This window comes from Garra rufa, chromosome 24 (genome assembly GCF_049309525.1).
Source record: "Garra rufa chromosome 24, GarRuf1.0, whole genome shotgun sequence".
Taxonomy (NCBI): Eukaryota; Metazoa; Chordata; class Actinopteri; order Cypriniformes; family Cyprinidae; genus Garra; species Garra rufa.
Window position 1 is genome coordinate 25,854,661 of NC_133384.1, and position 20,223 is coordinate 25,874,883.

Below are 20,223 nucleotides of genomic sequence, written 5' to 3' on the forward strand. Positions count from 1 at the left end.
GACCGGAAGCCAGACCCATAACATTTGACCACAACAACATATAAGGGCCATATTATATAAGTTACATCAAAACAAGTACAATAATAAACAAGAATTAAAAAAAATAAAAAAAATAAGAGAACACTTATGACGTCACTTCCACAGTCAATTTTTAAAAAGCCAGTGTTTAACACCACAACATTGTCACTGAAAAGCGTAAGTTAAAATCAAAATTAGACATGTGAGTTGCAAAAAAAAAAAAAAAAATCAAGGTATATCATTTGCGGGTATTACGGAGTAGTAGCGTCATTTTCAGTTAAGCGAAACATACGCAAAAAAAATTTGAAACGTTTTTAAGTGTGTTTTTAGACATAAAAGCTAGCTATGAAATATCCAAACAACAGCAGTCGGTTGTTTCATAATATATAAATATATATACAGAAAAAAATGACAAAACTCTTTTTCCTCTTCCAAGGAACCTCACAAGCTATCCAGTTTCTCTTTTATTATCTGATCTGAAATGAAACGAAAATAACAGTTTAGCAATCCAGTTTGGGGAGTTGGTGTCCTGGACCTGACGTAGCTCTGTTTGCCATGCGCATATCAACACGGACAAGTTTTATATTTAGACATCTGCTCCAGATGATTTAATAGAGACTGTACATGCAGTAACCGCTAGCCGTTCCTCGCACTCCAGATTTGCGCAGTTTTTGCTTCGCTTGTGAAATATACCCACGAACGGAAGGACACACGTTTGAGGAAATGATCTGATCGTGCATTTTGCAGAAAGGGCAGGAGGAATGACTTCCTCAAATAGGATGGTAATGCGTGTGTTTGGAGACACAGCGCGCACGGTGCGCCTCAAGTTTGTCTGACTTTCTGCACCGAATTCGCATTGCGTTTTGTATAACTGCACAACCGCTGGCGCAAACGAGATAAAACTGGAGCACATTGTAATATGTAGTGATGCGCGCTGCTTTAATGAATCGCAAGACGCTGGACGTCAGAGCCACGCTCCTCTTTGTGCCACAGGTGCGCACTAAACTTTGGTTATTCATTATTGATTAACTGCGGAAAGAAAAGGAGGACCGCGCAGAGGGACAATTACTCGCACTATGGAGATCATGTCCAATCAACCAACAGCAGAGGCTGGTGGCGACCACACCGTTGCGGCTTCCATGTCTGCAGGCGTGGAGAGGGCTGATGTGACCAGCCCGAGTCCGGTGACCAAACAGAGGTCCCTGAGGGCGGTTTATGTGCTGAATGATGGACTGAAGGCAGTGGCCGCGAACAGCCCCGAATCCGGGGCGCTCCAGTGTCTCCAACGCGCCTGCGACGCGGAGAGTGCCATATTAACCACAGTAACTTTCGGACGACTAGATTTTGGGGAGACATCAGTGCTTGATACATTTTATGACGCAGGTAAGTTAACACGGCACTTTGCCCTTCAAAACTGCATTCTGGATGTCTCCCTAAACTAAACAGAATGGACTGAGTAGTTGACTCAGGTGTGTTGGATTGAGGAAACATCCAAAATTAGTGGTTTTGGGGGTGCCTCAGAACATCAGGGTTTCCACAAATCAGCCAATTCTGCAGAATGTTTAAGAATAGAAACTCATTGGCACAGGTTATTATAGATTTAGAGCTTGAGTGTGTGATTGAATTAATAATTGGTCATTTAAATCAGTGGTTCTCAATCCTGGTCCTGGAGGACCCCTGCTCTGCACATTTTGCATGTCTCTCTTATTTAACACACCTGATTGAGATCTTCAGCTTGTTAGTTCAGTTCATGGATCTCTCTCCTAATGAGCTGAAGATCTCAATCAGGTGTGTTAAATAAGGGAGACATGCAAAATGTGCAGAACAGGGGTCCCCCAGGACCAGGATTGAGAACCACTGATTTAAATATTGTTTCCAAAGAGCAAAATGTGAGAAATGTAATTAGTGTAAAAATGTAGAAAATTGAACAAGCATAAATAAACAAAACAATACAGAAATTATATTAAAGGCAAATAACATAATTCAAAAAAGTGTGAATGTGCATATTTATGTATATAAAGTCATACGCAAAACAATATATGTGACCCTAGATACATTATATTTGTCAAAATGATCGATTTTTCTTTTATGCCAAAAATCATTAGGATTTAAAGTAAAGATCATGTTCCATGAAGATATTTAGTAAATTTCCTACCGTAAGTATATGAAAACTTAAATTTTTATTAGATCCTATTGCTGAGATCTTCATTTGAACAACTTTAACAACTTTTTAACAACTTTTTTAGTTTTAACACGGCCAAATAGTGTCCTATCCTAACAAACCAGACATCAGTGGAAAGCTTATGTATAAATCTCAGTTTCAAAAAATGTATCCTTATGATTGTTTATGTGGTCCAGGGTCACATATTTAAAAATCTGGAGTGCGCAAAAAAAACTAAATATTGAGAAAGTCGCCTTTAAAGTTGTCCAAATTAAGATCTTAGCAATGTATATTACTAGTCAAAAATTTGGTTTTGATATATTTATGGTACAAAATTTACAAAATATCTTCATAAAACATGATCTTTGCTTAATATCCTAATGATTTTTGGCATAAAAGAAAAATCAATAATTTTGACGCATACAATGTATTGTTGGCTATTGCTACAAATATATCTGCGCTACTTATGACTGGTTTTGTGGTCCAGGGTCACATAAAATATATAGATCACAAATAAATAGAATGTTATATTATGTACTAAATCATTGCTTTTATGCTTTTTCATACTACATGAAATAGACAGTATAGCACTTCAGTAATAATAAATATGTTTATCTTAATGTACTTATACAAGATATAAATTGTTAGGGTTAGGGGTCATCGGGCTTTCCCATGGAAGGGTGTTACAATAGAGTCATGACAATCTCTCTCAAGGAATATTAGTGCAGTGTATGAGTGCAAATAGGATCTTCTGCCTCCAGCACATTCCTTTCCTGGAATGTACTCGCCAGGTCTAGTATGAAGTCTCTCTCTCTCGCGGGTGTGGCTGCACATGTTACTCTGGGTGATCAAAACACTTATACAATTGATCCTGTGCATGCAGAATGTAGCTTGTGCATCACTTTTTCTCTCTTGAGGACTAGAAAAAGTGTATTTTAGAGCAGAAAATGTGAAATATCATCTTTCAAAGGAGAAGTGAACTAAATATACTATCTATATAACATTCTAGAGATCAGTTTCATGTTATTGTATCTCCCTCTTCACAATTTTCCTAACAAGACTCTGAGTCATGCATCAGCTCCTGGTTACATCAAGTCTGGTCTTGTATTTAGCAGCTAATGCTATTGCATGGCTTTCAAACACATTTTCAGATGTTTGCATAGTTTCCATAGAATAAGCACATATTGTGTTTGACTGGAAAAGAACAAATACAGCCATATGCAGTAGAACAAATATGCCCTTAGGACTACTTTAAACAGACAAATAGTTGTTTAAAGATTTGATATCATATGATTTATTGGAAAGTCATAATGAACAAGAAACACTTGCAGAATTTAGAAGAGACTGAGACTGATGCAGTGTGCAACACTGTACTGCAATACTGGGATTTTGTATTATATGGTCACCTCACATGCTTACTATATCTCTGATTGATTGCAGACATTGCAGTTGTGGACATGAGCGATGTGTTCAGACAGCCCTCCCTGTTTTATCACCTTGGTGTGCGTGAGAGCTTTGACATGGCCAATAATGTCATCCTCTACCACGACACTGACCCTGACACGGCACAGTCGCTTAAGGTGAGAATTACGGTCTAATAAACACACATAAACACATGTATGTTTACCTAGCTCTAAAGAAGGACATATCATAGACTGTTAATGTTTATAATGGGGGGTTGTGTCATTTGTCAGATGTTCAGTGGTTTTAAGAAGGCCATATGTAGGTTGACTTCCCCAAAAAAGTAAATAGCTCTATATCACTTTTTTTTTTTTTTTTGAGATTTCAACCAAGTAATGTTGAGTTTGAGGCAGGACTACAAAATGATGGAAGATGGGGAGTGTGTTTGGGAAAAACAAATACCATGGTAATTTGGTAATAATAATATTTTTGCAGTTATGTTTAGTGCCACTGATGAAAGTGCAATTAGTGCTGTGCATTTAAAGAAATAATAGATAATAATAAATGAATAAATTAATATAGCTGCAAGCAGCAATTAACGGGGTTTAAGCACTTTAAGGCATTTAAGCACATATGAAAAAAATACATTATTTAGCAAGCCTTTAACCATCTAAATCAACTATTTAAAAAAGCATTTTTAGCAAATCCAAGTAATTTATCATAGAATTTTTTTTTAATGTTTATAACTATGATAGCACCAGCTGTGGTCCGATCTCCGTAAAATCCTCCTTTAGAATCACCTGTCGCATGTGCTCACGGGGTTTCGTGAAGTTTTGAGTTTTCCTTTAGGCTTTATAGGATGTTGGCTAAATTTGGACAGGCCTTTTTTCTAAATGAGCCTGTTATAGCTTCCCAAAGGGTAAATTTCAAAAATTTTTTGATAATTGTTGACCTAGAGCAGGGGTCCCCAAACTTTGTCCTGGAGGGCCGATGTCCTGCATAATTTAGCTCCAACCCCAATTAGACACACCTGAACCAATCTAATCTAATCAAGCCCTTACTAGGCATACTAGAAACTTCCCGGGAGATGTGTTGAGGCAAGTTGGGTTTAAACTCTTCAGGACACTGGCCCTACAGGACAGAGTTTGGACACCCCTGACCTAGAGAGTCCTGAAAAATTGTGCTGCAGTAGTGCTTTCCAGATTGAGCGAAAAACCTAGGACTAGTTTGCCAAAGTAGATTTTTTACATCATCTCAGTAGTTTAAAAAACAATTTGATTTACAGCAGTGAATCTAGAGGCAAAGTTGCCTGGAATGACGAGTTCTATCGTATGATATAAATATCGCATGTATGCGTTAAAAATGCACAATGAACAATAGTTTACGCCCTTGAAAAACGCGATGTTGCTCCCCCCAGTAGACAATTTATTTCAAATTTCTCACAGACCTTTGGGACCATGAGTCAAACAGCCCCACCAAGTTTTGTTCCGATCAGCCTCTATTAACCATGTCTAATAGACTTGCAAACTTCATTGGCCAATGGAAGCCATGTTTATTTTTGAGATACGCAGATTTTCTTATAGATGCATGTGGCACTTTGGACCAAAATCGTGCACAGCGATTTTCATGTTGATAAGACAAATGGTTGCGTAGACATAGCCATTTTTCTGTTTTTTCCCTTTTTTAGCACCGCCAAATGACCAAGCCCTGCGATTTTTGTCCTCAGATTGAGCTTTTACATAAGTGTTCTGAGTTTGGTATAGATATCTCATTCTGTTCAGGAGTTATAGGTGTTTTACTAAAAGTGGCCCTGCCACGTTTTGGCGTCCCTTTGCGACAACGAGTCGAAAGTTAAACTTTTTTGATAATTACTGATACTCACTCTCCAGAGAGTCTTTCTGCACTGGTTTGGTTCTGATCAGGCAGAAACCCTAGGACTAGTTCGCAAAAGTAGGTTTTTCAAAAAATCCAAAGTACCCAAAAAATACATAAGACGCTCAAGCCTGCGACTGATGGTTTAGGAGTTATGAGGGATTTTGTACCTTTAATCGCTGTAGCGCCCCTGGTAGGCCGATTGGGGCGAGCCTTGGTGATGTTGTTGGCGGTGTGAGTACTACCATCCCTCCAAGTTTTAAGCCTCTACGACTTACGGTTTGGTCTGCACGATCAGTTTTACGTGAAAATAGCTGATCTAGCTGATTGATTCTAACAATATACAATAGGGTTTCAGCGCCAGGCGCTTGAACCCCTAAAACAGAGGTCTCAAACTCAATTCCTGGAGGGCCACAGCTCTGCACAGTTTAGCTCCAACCCTAATCAAACACACCTGATCCAGCTAATCAAGGTCTTTAGGATTACTAGAAACTTCCAAGCAGGTGTGAGTTGGACCTGGTTGGAGCTAAACTCTGCAGAGCTGCGGCCCTCAAGGAATTCAGTTTGAGACCTCTGCCCTAAAAAGTAGTTTTCCCCTTTAAAGACATTCACAAACAGAGGCTTTGTCTCATTTAGTTAATTTCTAGAAAAAAATCATCTTTTTATTCATGTAAAATAAATAAATAAAAAGTTACTTTCCTCTTTAAAGGGATAGTTCACCCAAATATGATAATTATGTCATTCATTTCAAAGCCGTTAGACCTTCGTTTATCTTCGGAACACAAATTAAGATATTTTTGATGAAATCTGAGAGCTTTCTGACCCTGCGTAATCAGTAGCAGTCTGGGCACTGGACAGTAGAGTTGCCAGAACAACACGGCCTGTATTCGCACTAAGGCATGCAGTCAGTCCCGGGACAGCTGCACATGGCCATGTTTCCACAGAGACATTGGAAGGCATGTGCTCTAGCATACTGGAGGATGACAATCATGCATTGGGAGGGGCGTCACGCGATCTGTTTGTGTATTTGTTTAATGTTCTATGACGCTGCTGTGTCCAACTGATTCAGTCTGGTTTCATTTACTGCATCACATGGCTTTCAGTCATGGAATAAATGTAATAAATAGAATGACGGCACAACCTTTCATCATTTGGGACTTGTATAATGCTGTGGTCAAATTAAATAAAGTAATATGCATGTGTTAAGTAATTATTTCTTTTGTTGTTGTTTTTTTGCATAGGACATGGTGGCACAGAAAAATACAGTAAGTATCAAAACACTCATTGGTAATCTGACGAAGTTTGAGGACTGGCTGGCAACCGTTGTTGGTTCTGCCAAAAGCTTTGTGTATGAGACTATTTTTGGAGCTCTTGTGACATACGTTTATGTGATCTGTGAGTGGACACTAGAATCTGGTGGCTCGCTGTGTCCTAGTCGGAAGACTATTGCAGAACTCATAAGGGCTCTCAAGGTGTCATGGCACTTTGAGTTAGTAGGTGTTAGTGGTTTTGATAAAGGAGAGGGCTAGGCTTTAAATAAACCTCTTATATTGAATGGCTGCTGAGACGAAGCTGTCCTTGACAGCATTTTATAACTGTGTGATTCATTGAAATGGCCCAGAAACAAGAAAAAGATGGATTTGTGTTAACCTTGAATCGGTTATGTTTGCCTTTATTCTTTAGGAATTATTCAGGCTCTTTTCCCCTCAATCGTTTACATTTTCTCAGCCTTAAGGAATAGCTCACCCAAAAATTCTGTCATTGTTTACTCGATGCAACTTTATGTATTGCAGGTCATTATTTTCCATGCATTTACAATGGGTGTTGAATATTTCAAGCTTCAGAAAAGGATGCAAAAGAACCACTGAGTAAATCATTCAGATCAATGAACTGGATGAACCACTTTACTGAAAAGAAAATTGACTCAAAAGAATTATTCGTTTAATTATTCTCATTAACACTAAGGAAAACTAGGGCAAATGTCAAGATTTATTATGGAAAAATTATTCATTATTGCTTAAATATATGTTTTACACACCAGTGTACATTAGAGCAGCAAAAAAACGATTAGTCGCGATTAATCGATTCAAAATGCAATTTATGTTTGCATACTATATGTGTGTGTACTGTGTATATTTAATATGTGTATTTAAATACACACACATGCATGTATATATTAAGGGAAAATATGCTAAAATATGTTATGTCAAATATTTATTTTTATATATAATATAAATTATATACAAGTGTTTACATACAAATGCATACAAAACATACAAATATTAAAAAATATATATATACATATGTATTTACATATACACAGTAAATATACACAATACAAACAAATAGTATGCAAACAAACTTTAATTTTGAATCGATTAATCGTTTTGTAGCTCTAATTTACATACTATTCAAGTAATTATTAATATTTGAGCTTTTATTTTTATATTTGTAGTTTTCATTTTAATTTCACTTGACGTTTTACTGATTTTATGTTTTTGTCTGTTTTTTTATTTCTATCTAGCTTTTCTAAAACTGAAACAAAAATAAATAAATGTTAGTACTTAGTACATAAAAGATTAGTTTACTTTCAGAATAAAAATACTCACTTTTATGTCATCCAAGATGTTTCTTTGCCAGTCGAAAAGAAATTAAGGTTTTTGAAGAAAGCATTCCAGTTTTTTCCATATAGTGGAATTCAGTGGTGCCCAATGGGTTGAAGGTCCAAATTGCAGTTTTAATGCAGCTTTAAAGTTTGTACGTGATCCCAGCCAAGGAATGAGGGTTTTATCTACTAAAACAATCGGTCATTTTAAAAAATATATATATATAAATACTTTTTAACAACAAATACTCTAATCTTGCACTAGCTTGACCTCAGGCATTATGTAATCACGCATGTGTAATGTAGGCAGAAACACCGAACCAAAATTTTAGTATTTAAAGGATTAGTTCACTTCCAGAATAAAAATTTCCTGATGGTTTACTCACCCCTATGTCATCCAAGATGTTTTTTTTTTTTCAGTCGGAAAAAAATTAAGGAGGTTCTTGAGCAAAACATTTCAGAGTTTTTCTCCATATAGTGAAATACAATGGTGCCCAATGAAGGTCCAAATTGCAGTTTTAATGTAGCTTCAAAGTTGATCCTAGCTGAGGAATGAGGGTCTTATCTAGCGAAACAATCGTCATTTTCTACAAAAAAATGATTACATTTATGTACTTTTTTACCACAAATGCTCATCTTGCACTAGCTCAACTTTATGTGTTATGTAATCACGCATTGAAGTCCACTATATGGAGAAAAATCTTGGAATGTTTCACTCAAAAACATTTATTTTCAAAATCAGAAGACTTGTAATATAGAGCATGACTTGTATAAACAACTTGTTTGATACTTTTTAGGTTTTGCATCCCTTTAAATCTGTTCCACTTAATTCCATTTAAAGAAAATCCCACCGATTTGGAATGACATGATGAGTAAATGATGACAGATTATTTGGACATGCAATCCCTTTGGCCTTCTCATTTGTCTGTATTTTCTTGTCTCTGTTAATACTCTATAGTGTACATTCTTTATATGTCATCCTCTTTTTCCCTTTCCCTTTTAGTTCCCTTCACTGTTTGCTTTTATTTTCTTTCTTTCTCTCTTATTTTGTCTGTTACCTGGAGTAGGCTGCAAGGCCAGTTAAAATAGGCTTCCCATGGGTCCAGTTGCCTCCCGAATACAGAGGCTCCGGCCTAAGAAACAAAGTAGGTACAGCGAGCGTGCTAGTGCATGCTGGGAAAATCCCATATTCATATACTGGAATGAGAGTGGCAACTGATGTCTGTAACTGTCTGACTCATTTCCCTTCAGTCTGGCTGAGGTATTAAGAACTCTGAATCAAAGTCAGTGAGTTATTTATTTCCGAGAAACAGCTTGGTTACATTTAAATTATTAATCACAACAGTAAAGTGGATGATAAAATCACAGATTTGTGTAATATGTGACCCTGGACCACAAAACCAGTCATAAGTAGTATGGGGATATATTTGTAGAAATAGCTAAAAATACCAAAATTATCGATTTTTTTTTTTTATGCCAAAAATCATTAGGATATTAATTAAAGATCATGTTCCATGAATATATTTTGTAACTTTTCAACTGTAAATATATCAAAACTTAATTTTTGATTGGTAATATGCATTTCTAAGAACTTTATTTGGACAACTTTAAAGGCGATTTAGTTTTTTTCTTTTTTTTTTTTTCTTCAAATGTTCAAATAGTTGTATCTCGGCTAAATATTGTCCTATGATGTATAAATTGACCCTTAGTACTGGTTTTGTGGTCCAGGGTCACAAAGAATTAAAAAATATATATGAACCATCCTGCGTTAGCTGCGAGTCTAAGGATTTGCTCAGCATCTATGATTAGACCGCATGCCTTACAATTTAAATAGTCTTGAAGTATATGATGACTCTTTGACTTGAAAGGCTTTAGGTGACCCCTTACATTTGAAGTGTTGATGTGGCAGAGTGCTAAGATGTGCTTTCGCTCTGGAATTCTGGGACAGTACATGATCACAAACGTGTTAACAAGATTTCCTTGGCCCTTCGAATTTCTTGGATGCCAGCTGCTGGGTACATGCTCACTAACACACAGACAGTCTGTACTTTTACACAGTCACAGTAGTGCAGACAGTCATGAATTATATGACATGACTAAGAATAGGTTTGCATTACATTTTTAATGCACAAATTTAGAATTTGTTTATCTTTTTTAGGCCTCCAGCGGGAACTACTATTTCATCCCTTACTTGATGACACCCAACAATGAGTACTTGTGCTGTGAGAACGTGGCCCAGCGTAGAGCATCGGAGTACATGCAACCCAACTGGGACAACCTTCTAGGACCTCTGTGCGTCCCATTGGTGGACCGCTTCGTCAACATGCTCAAAGACATTCATGTCACATCTTGGTAAGACTGCTAGCTTTATGATAACTCTTGGCAAGATGCCTGTTTTCAGACGACCCTTTACAGACTTACGCAACAGTGTTACGCCACATTTAGCTAAACATAAATCAAGCAAGTGTTTTCCAATGTGTGACTGATAAACAATATTATATGAATAATTAAAGAGATAGTTCACCCAAAAATGACAATAACCCCATTATTTACTCATCCTCAAGCCATCCTAGATGTATATGACTTATTTCTTTCAGATAAATACAATCTGAGCTATATTAAAAAATGTTGTGGCTCTTCCAAGCTTTCCGATGGCAGTGAATGGGTGTTGCGATTTTGAAGTGCAATAAAGTGCGTCCATTCATCATAAAAAGTACTCCACATGGCTCCAGAGGGTTAATAAAGGCCTTCTGAAGTGAGTCGATGCATTTGCGTGGAAAAAACAACCAATTTAAACCTTTATAAACTATAATCTCTAGCTTTCGATAACTGTCACACACACATTCACAAAAGAGTGGCGTTTCAGCGGATGACATTGGATGAATGTGGAAGCGCAGCGGAGAGAGCACAACTAACACTAGTCCTGAATTAGAAGTACAAAATGAGGATTAGTTAGAAAAAATATCAGAGGATTTTGACGTAAGCCAAGAGGAGATTTTCCTTTGCTGTAAACTAAACTTGGCTCTCACTGGAGCTTACGTTACACCTACGACATTCGCTGGAACACCACTCTCTCGTGAACATGAGTACAACAGTTAGTGGAAGCTTGAGATTACAGTTTGTAAAGTTTTAATATGAATACTTTTTATAATGGATGGATGCACTTTATTGGACTTCAAAATCTCAACAGCCATTGACTGCCATTAAAACTGCCCCATTTTTTTTAATATATATAACTCTGATCATGGGCGACATTTGACTCTTGAGTCAGGGGGGGCAAGAAAAAAAAATCAGATGTAAGCATTAAAACAGTGCCCTACGGTATTGCAGCACATCAAAGCAGTCAATTAAAGCGCTGCACTTCAGCCCGGGCCGATGGGCCCTGACTTTTTTTCACACCCCAGGGCTATGGCTTCGGGCCAATTTTCACGTCATAGTTCAGACCCGGCCGGCATCGGGCCTGTTTTAGGCTTCTCCTTATTTTCATAATTTAGACATCCATCAATTATGGTGAAGAAAAAAAATGCCGTGCTGGTGGAAACAACACGAAACTTCACTTTCGCTTTCACTTTTGAGACCGACTCAGACACCATTTAGTGTGCTTTAGCGCAGCTGAATCCGCGTTCAAGTGCACACAATGGGCTAAAACTCGCCCCAAGCACCGGCAAAAATAAATAACAATGAATGTGTCGAGGAAAGAGTAAGGACATAAATGAATTATTTATTAATTAATTTGTGTATTCTGAGTCAGTGTCGCAAAGATCCTGACTCGCAATCTCCTTTTTGGACGCGCCTTTAGAGAGAAATTCATCTTTACGGATTACATGAAAGAGTTTGTGCTTTTGATTTGTTTTATTCATTAAGTAATAATTTAAAGCTTTCTATAAATGTATTTATTATGTCTGTGAGGCATGCATTTCGCTTCATTTTGTTAAGCACTCCTGTTCAAGAACCAGTCGGCAGAAAGCACATAATTTTTGTTTTCTTTATTTTATAAAAATGCTGTAACGTTTTTTTCGATGTATTACTCGTACTTTGTGAGCAAAAATGACGGATAATTTTAAATTGCTTCCAATGAAAAAAATGCAAGTGATCGCGCTGGTGCCTCGATGTCCTGCAAGCTTTAGCTTCCACTTTCCGCACAAACTATGCGCATATAGCGCACATTTATCTGTAACGTTTAAACTACCATTGTTTTATACTTGAACTGTTTTATATCTGTAGATTTCATTTTAGGCAAGTCGTGATGATTTGAGAAGGCAAACTGATCAAACAGACTATGCTGGGCGCTGTTCGGTAAATATATATATATTTAACGAATAAAAAATGCTCCAAGCGTTTTTCTAAATTAGCTCAATAAAAAACGAAACTAAATATAAACATTTTGCCATTACATACAAAACTGAACTATTTTATAGCTGAAACAGTAAGTTGTTTTGGGAGAAGAGGAAAATATATTTTTATCCCGTCTATTGCTTCACCGTTATTTCGAGAATAAACCCAGCGTAAATATGCAAATGTCACTCCCAAAACATATCAGCTTGCATGTGCCGAAAAACGAAAGTTTCATACAAATTCTAAATGGATTATAGCCTGGAAAGTGCAAAGCACGCTCCCCTTATTATCACTAAAAGTTCATATTGATCTCACAAAATTTCATTATAATTAATAAAGCTCTCTAAACTACACAATTAATATTTTATTTACATGGCGTCTACACTCATAAGATGATTCAGGAGCGCACAAAACGGCACTTAATAAAAACCGATCAGGCGCTTTCAGCAGTGAGTGAATTCTGACAAGTGTTTCTAATTGTTCGGAAACAACAGATATGTCTGTGATTGGCTACATTGCTCAACGCTGCAAAAGCACGTTGGATAGTTTGCCAGATCTTCAATTGCTTTGCTTTCGTTTGAGGGTTATATAGCACCGTCTAGTTCCCAAGTACAACCGAGCCTAAGCTTGGCTAAAGCAGTTGCTCTGTCGAGGATTCCATGACTAACCACAGGGGGGGCAACTGCCCCCCCTTGCCCCCCCCTAATGTCGCCCATGACTCTGATTGTATTCATCTAAAAGAAGAAAGTCACACACGCCTAGAATAACTTGAGGGTGAGTAAATCATGAGGTAATTTTTATTTTTTGGTGAACTATCCCTTTAATATAAATCACTTTCTTACATAATAATTTCATTTCTGTATCTTGTGTTCAACATTGCATCATAAATATAAACTAGGCATCAAATAATCCTCAAGGACGACATCTAGTCGCCCCTGGAGTGAAGAAGTGGGACTCAACCCAAATGGGACAGAGCACTCATATTATATTATCAAGACAGACACGCACAAGTGCATGCAAGATTTATTAGGAAATTCACTAGCATATAACTAGTGCCGGGATGTCCTTTCACCTGGAGCTCAGATGTCAGAAGTCTTGAACATCCCTGTAGATAGTAGTGCCAAGATTTTCATGTCCTGTAACAGTACAAACTGGTCTCGTGCAGACAGATTTTGACTATTAGTATAAAGTCTGACCCACTTTGCAGCTGGCCCAGAACATGTAATGTGACCAGCCACAGTTTATTTTGTTGTTGCGTGATATTTAGACGCATGAGGTCTGTAAGTGTCCCATCTGAAGGTGATACTACCTACACATTTGTAACCCTGGACCACAAAACCAAAGTAGCACGGGTATTTTTGTAGCAGTAGCCAACAATGCATTGTATGGGTCAAAATTATAGATTTTTCTTTTATGCAAAAAATCATTAGGATATTAAGTAAAGATCATGCTCCATGAAGATATTTTGTAAATGTCCTACTGTAAATATATGAAAACTTAAAAATTGACCCTTATGACTGGTTTTGTGGTCCAGGGTCACATTCATTCTTTTTTTCTTATAGTGCTTCATATAAAGACACCCTACTGAACGACATCCGAAAAGCTCGAGATAAATACCAGGGTGAGGAGCTGGCCAAGGAGCTTTCCCGTATCAAACTCCGCATCGACAACACTGAGGTTTTGACTCAGGACATTGTTATGAACCTGCTTTTCTCCTACAGAGACATACAGGTATACTATAAACAAAGCATGTCTAAAAATTCTAAAATATTGCTGCTGACTTTAATGATCTTTATTGTGTTTTTCAGGACTATGATGCTATGGTTAAATTGGTACAGACCATTGAGATGTTGCCCACCTGTGACTTGGCCATCCAGCCCATGATTCAGTTCCACTATGCATTTGCGCTCAATAGGTGACCACAAATCTGCATTGTGTGGTATATTCTCCTATTCATATGCTTGGCAAACAGACATTTCTCTTTTACAGTCCTTTGATCTCAGGAACAAATGCATTTTTGTTTGCGTGTGTGCGAACACAGGCGAAACAGTCCTGGAGATCGAGAGCAGGCGCTTCGTGTGATGTTGCAGGTTCTTCAATCATGCGAGCACCCCGCACCTGACATGTTCTGCTTGTGTGGCCGCATCTATAAGGATATCTTCCTTGACTCTGACTGCAAGGACACCAAAAACAGGGACAACGCCATCCAGTGGTGAGTGAGTCAAATGAGCTTCTTGAAGCTCACAGTGTCACATGTTTAAAGGTGATATCTTTTTTTTTTAAATTAAGCAATAACCTTGTATTGGGCTCTGTTCACTTGAACCACAACAAGAAGCTGCAAAAATGTGTTAAAACACCAAAAAACCCTAGAAAATGCATTAAATGCACTAAAATACCCAGAATACAGCTGCTTTAAAGGGCCACTGAAGTGCTTTGAAGCATGTAGCATTATTCTATGTGTTGACGTTATTTCAACTGAAACAGGAAGACAGAGTAGGACATATCAAGCAGCCCTCCCCCTTTTTTAAATTAGCCAACAGTGTTTTGTTTATATCAAAGCATGGTCCATTTACTGTACAGAAGACACTAATTCTGTGAACAAGTGACCGATTTCAGCTGCGGCTTCAGCGTCTATTTATAGTGAAGGGGGCGGGACGCTTTAGATTCTAGAGAGCATTTGATTGGACAGAAAGTTTGATGAGAAGCTGAAGTGCAGGGTGATGTCATCAAAATCATTTATTCCTATTGGTGGGGTGGAAGTTAGAGACTGAGAGAATGCTTATCTTGTAAATGTGAAATAAGGATTCTCTTAAGGCTAACAAATTCATGCTAAAATCCCCAAAATTTCAATTCTGAATTTCTGGAGAATTTAAAAATACAGAAATCACCCAGAACACTCTATCAACAACATTAAATGTGCTAAAAACACCCAAAACACTTTAGAACTTACATTAAATGTACTAAAATCACCAAACCCGCATACGGTACAAGTGGCTAAGCAACATAGACAGCATCAATTAAGAGGAGATCCCTGTTAACTGCGTACACTTCTCACTAAATGGTTGGAGAACTTTCAGAGCTATTAATAACACACAACTAATTCTTTAACTGGGCAAATAACCAAACTGTTAACAGAAGCCAGAGATGCTGAAGATGAACGCAAAGAGGAGAAATTACTGTAGCAGGCAGAGCAAACTCACTTTACCATGTGCAAAATCCTGGAGGAATATCATAAATACTGAATTATTGGGGGTGGGGGTTTAAATGAATGTATCTCTGAGAGAAACTAACTCTCTTCAGAACAGTTTAGATGGTGTTTTCTTTTCATCTTACCTTTGTATAATATATATTAATGTAGTATTTTAAAGAGCAGCGCTGCTGTTCCATAAGCACCACCTGCTTTCAGGTAGGGATTTTGCATTCTTATTCAGCTCATCTGCTGTTTTGTTTCATGCAGTTATGTTTAACAGGGTTCGTACATGGTGCTTAAGTAACTTAAATTTGACTATATGAAATTTAAGGCCTGAAAAACCCTTGAAAATAGCAATATTCCTGAAGAGGTACTTGAAAAGTGTTTGAATTATTGAAAGACAGATGTATAGCACATATCTTTTCACACAAAATACACGCAATTCAAAAAACAGACATTTTGAGTGAACTATATTTCTCTTTTTTTAGAATGTGAAATGAAAGACATTGTTTGATAAAAGATATATCTGATTGAAGTCCTTAAAAATCATAAAATTAGTGTTTGAAAAGTCTTTGAAAGTCTTGGAATTTCATTTTACAGTATCTGTTTGAACCCTGGTTTTATGAACTGTAATTTCACATGCCCAAAAGGTCTGACCATTCTGTTTTTGTTTTGAAATTATACAACCAACCTAAATGTGATATAACACCCAGAAAACTGAAGCATCATATTAAAAAAAGGTCATTTGTCTTTATGCTTGTGTGTTGTAGGTATAGAAAAGGCTTTGAGTTGCAGCCTACTCTCTATTCAGGCATTAACCTGGCAGTGCTGCTTATAGTGTCCGGACAGCAGTTTGAGACCTCCATAGAACTCAGGAAGATTGGTGAGGAACGCACTTCCTTTTCCCTGTTTCTCTTAGACCATTCACTTCATTAACATCAAGTTGTTCCATCTCAACCTCTCGTTCTCTTTCAGGTGTGAGGTTGAACAGTCTGCTTGGTCGTAAAGGCAGTCTGGAGAAGATGAATAACTACTGGGATGTGGGGCAGTTCTTTACTGTCAGCATGCTGGCCAACGACATCCCCAAAGCTGTACAGGCGGCAGAGAAACTCTTCAAACTCAAACCACCCATATGGTACATAAAGAATAAATATTCTACAGATATACAGTTGAGGTCAAAAGTTTACATCCCCCTTTTAGATCTGCAAAACGTTAATTATTTTACCAAAATATAAGGGATCATACAAAAAGCATGTTAATGTTTATTTAGTACTGACCTGAATAAGATATTTCACATAAAAGTGTTTGCATCTGAATGATCCAGAGCTGTGTTTTTTTGTTTAGTGATTGTTGTTCATGAGTCCCTTGTTTGTCCTGAACAGTTAAACTGCCCGCTGTTCTTCAGAAAAATCCTTCAGGTCCCACAAATTCTTTGGTTCTCCAGCATTTTTGTGTATTTGAACCCCTTCCATACAACAATCATACAATGACTGTATGATTTTGAGATCCGTCTTTTCACACTGAGGACAACTGAAGGACTCGTGCAACTATTACAGAAGGTTCAAACACTCATTGATGCTCCAGAAGGAAAAACCATGCATTAAGATCCAGGAGGTGAATTTGAAGATCAGGGTAAATTTTACTTTTTTTTTTTCTTCTGGGAAACATACATTTTCTGTAGCCTCTGAAAGGCAGTACTAAATGGAAAAAATATGATATTTAGGCAAAATAAGAAAATTGTACACATCTCCATTCTGTTCAAAAGTTTTCACCCCCAGCTCTCAATGCATTGTTTCTCCTTCTGGAGCATCAGCAAGCATTTGAACCTTCTGTAATAGTTGCATATGAGTTCCTCAGTTGTCCTCAGTGTGAAAAGATAGATCTCAGAATCATACAGTCATTGTTGGAAAAGGTTCAAATACACAAAAATGGAGGAGAACCTAAGAATTTATGGGCCATGAAGGATTTTTCTGTTCAGAAGGAGTTTAACTGTTCAGGACAAACAAGGGACTCTTGTTTAACTTTTGAACAGTGTAATTTTTATAAATTCAACTATTCAACAATTAATTTTATGTGAAATATCTTATTCAGGTCAGTACTAAATAAACAATAACATGCATTTTGTATGATCCCTCTTATTTTGGTAAAATAATTAACATTTTGCAGATTCTGAAAGAGGGATGTAAATGTTTGACCTCGACAGTAGCTATAGGAAACAGAGTTGGAGCAGCTCATTTCATCTTTCAGGTACCTGCGATCAGTCGTCCAAAACCTTCAGCTGATTCAGCATTTCAAGAAGCAGAACACTGAGCATTCTCCTCAAAGAGAGAGACTCAACTTCTGGATGGACATTATTGTGGAGGCCACACAGGGAACCACCAACGGCCTGCGCTTTCCGGTAGTACACCGCCTCATGTGTGTCTCATCCATGACCACACCTGTATTGACTGAACAGCATTTCATGGACTCATCACTTCTTCCACTACGTAGGTGTTGATTCTGGAACCAACTAAAGTGTACCAGCCCTCGTACGTGTCCATTAACAGTGAAGCCGAAGAGAAGAATGTTTCTATATGGCATGTGTCGCCTGCTGAGACGGTCAGTGATTTGTTTGAAGTCGTGTTTGCTGTATAATGTCGTTTTGTGTATATAATATAATTTGCCTAACTGACGTGGTTACAGAAGGGGATTCATGAGTGGAACTTCACAGCATCATCCATCAAAGGCATTAGGTGAGATTGTGATTGGTTTTCTCTGTCTCTATCTCTCAGTTTGCTTTTTATAGTCCAAAACAATGTTTTAGTTAACCTACAGTATCATTTTTCTTTAATTGTAGGGGTAATTAAAGGTTAGGGTTAGGCCTGTGTCTGTTTGACAGGATTGTTGTTTAGGGTTAAACAAACAATGATAAAGTAGGAACTAGTTCTACTAGATCTACTTGGCAAACTAATCAACTTGGCAAACACAAACGAAAACAAAAACTCAGATGCACACTACTGGTGTTATTGGTTATCTTGTTTTAAAAAGAAAAATAATAGTAGTTGATACTGGATATTTATTTCTCTTTTTGCATTTAGATTAATGCTCACTGCAGTGTTGTTAGTGTTAATTAAAATGTTTAACAATAATTTGAGTATTGAATGAAGAACATACATTTAAAAACTTAAACAATCATGACAAAATGTTGCCTTTGCAACTACAAATACCTCAAAAGTTTTTGAACAGTAAGATTTGTAATGCTTTTTTAAAGAAATCTCTTCAAGTCTGGATTTCTTTGATCCAAAGTACAGCAAAAACAGTAACATTTTAAAATATTTTTACTTTTTAAAACAACTGCTTTCTATTTGAATATATTTTAAAATGTAATTTATTCCTGTGATCAAAGCAAACTTTTCATCTCTCCAGTCATTGCTCCAGTCTTCAGTGTCACATGATGTATATGTGTGTATATATATATAATTTTTTAAAAATATTTAATAGTTTTATTTAGCAAGGATGCTGTAAATGATTTTTTTTTTTTTTTTTTTTTACTTTTTATTAATAAAAGAAACTTAAAAAAAATTATACTAAGCTGTTTTAACATAATAATAAAAATAAAAGATTTTTGAGCATTGATTTCTGAAGGATCATATGACTGGAGTAATGATGCTAAAAACTCAGCTTTGAAATCACAGGAATAAATTATAAGTTAAAATGTATTCAAAAAGAAAAGTTATTTTAAATAGTACAAATATTTCAATTTTTTTTTTTTTGCTGTACTTTAAATCAAATAAATGCAGGTTTGCATGGTGAGCAGAAAAATGGCTAAATAGAAATATTCAAACTAATACAAAAACTAATACAAAAAGAAAAAAGCACATACAAAATTCTAAATATATAGTATATAAATATTACTAAAATAACACTGGCCCACTTAAAGTTATCTTTCAAACCACTAATAACTGCATAAAGTACAATTTTAAAAATGTATTAAATTGTCATACTGTACATTTTAATGAAGGTATGATATAGAATTATTTGTATAAAAAAAAATAGTTGTTTAATTTCTAGTGGTTTTTTTATATAGTTTACAATTTTATATTAATGATATCAGCCATAACATGAAAATGCCAGAATTGTATTATTAATGCATCTCTAGTCTTTATCCAGAGTCATCTTCATGGTGTCTGAAAACTAGCAGATCTCTGACTGTCTACATGATATAACTACAAGCTGAAACTCCAATGCTACTGCTAACATGTCACATATGAGAGAGCAGTCCTTTCATTTAAAAGTGATCAATTTATAATTACAGAAATTTGAGACAAATGTTTCATTCTTCCATTCTAGCATCTCAAAATTCGATGAACGCTGCTGCTTTTTGTATGTCCATGACAACTCGGACGACTTCCAGATCTACTTCTCCACAGAGGAGCAGTGTGGCAGGTTAGTATTCCTGAAGTGAATCAATTAGCTTTCAAACTGTGGTGCTCATGGAGATTACTGATGTATAGATGGTTGTCTCCTATTTGAAGGTTTTGCTCCATGGTGAAGGAGTTGATCACAGACGGATCAGGAAATGCTGTTGAGCTGGAAGGAGAGGGAGACGGAGATACCCTGGAGGTGAGAGCTTCAAAAACGCAACTGTAGTTTGTTTTTGTT

The 20,223-nt window shown here is 36.7% G+C and overlaps 1 protein-coding gene across 1 annotated transcript in view; it reads left to right on the forward strand.

Moving 5' to 3' along the window:
* Positions 1-672: 672 nt before the first annotated feature.
* map3k15 (mitogen-activated protein kinase kinase kinase 15) overlaps positions 673-20,223 on the forward strand; it is a 47,527-nt gene continuing 27,976 nt past the window's right edge. Inside the window, exons 1-15 of the mRNA XM_073830581.1 lie at positions 673-1,401; positions 3,620-3,759; positions 6,694-6,717; positions 9,125-9,202; positions 10,216-10,409; positions 13,955-14,123; positions 14,201-14,307; positions 14,434-14,604; positions 16,353-16,465; positions 16,558-16,717; positions 17,830-17,980; positions 18,073-18,180; positions 18,265-18,314; positions 19,912-20,007; positions 20,097-20,184. Of these exons, the coding sequence (XP_073686682.1) occupies positions 1,095-1,401; positions 3,620-3,759; positions 6,694-6,717; positions 9,125-9,202; positions 10,216-10,409; positions 13,955-14,123; positions 14,201-14,307; positions 14,434-14,604; positions 16,353-16,465; positions 16,558-16,717; positions 17,830-17,980; positions 18,073-18,180; positions 18,265-18,314; positions 19,912-20,007; positions 20,097-20,184 (1,956 nt within the window). The 5' untranslated portion in view covers positions 673-1,094. The remainder of the gene's footprint in view (positions 1,402-3,619; positions 3,760-6,693; positions 6,718-9,124; positions 9,203-10,215; positions 10,410-13,954; positions 14,124-14,200; positions 14,308-14,433; positions 14,605-16,352; positions 16,466-16,557; positions 16,718-17,829; positions 17,981-18,072; positions 18,181-18,264; positions 18,315-19,911; positions 20,008-20,096; positions 20,185-20,223) is intronic.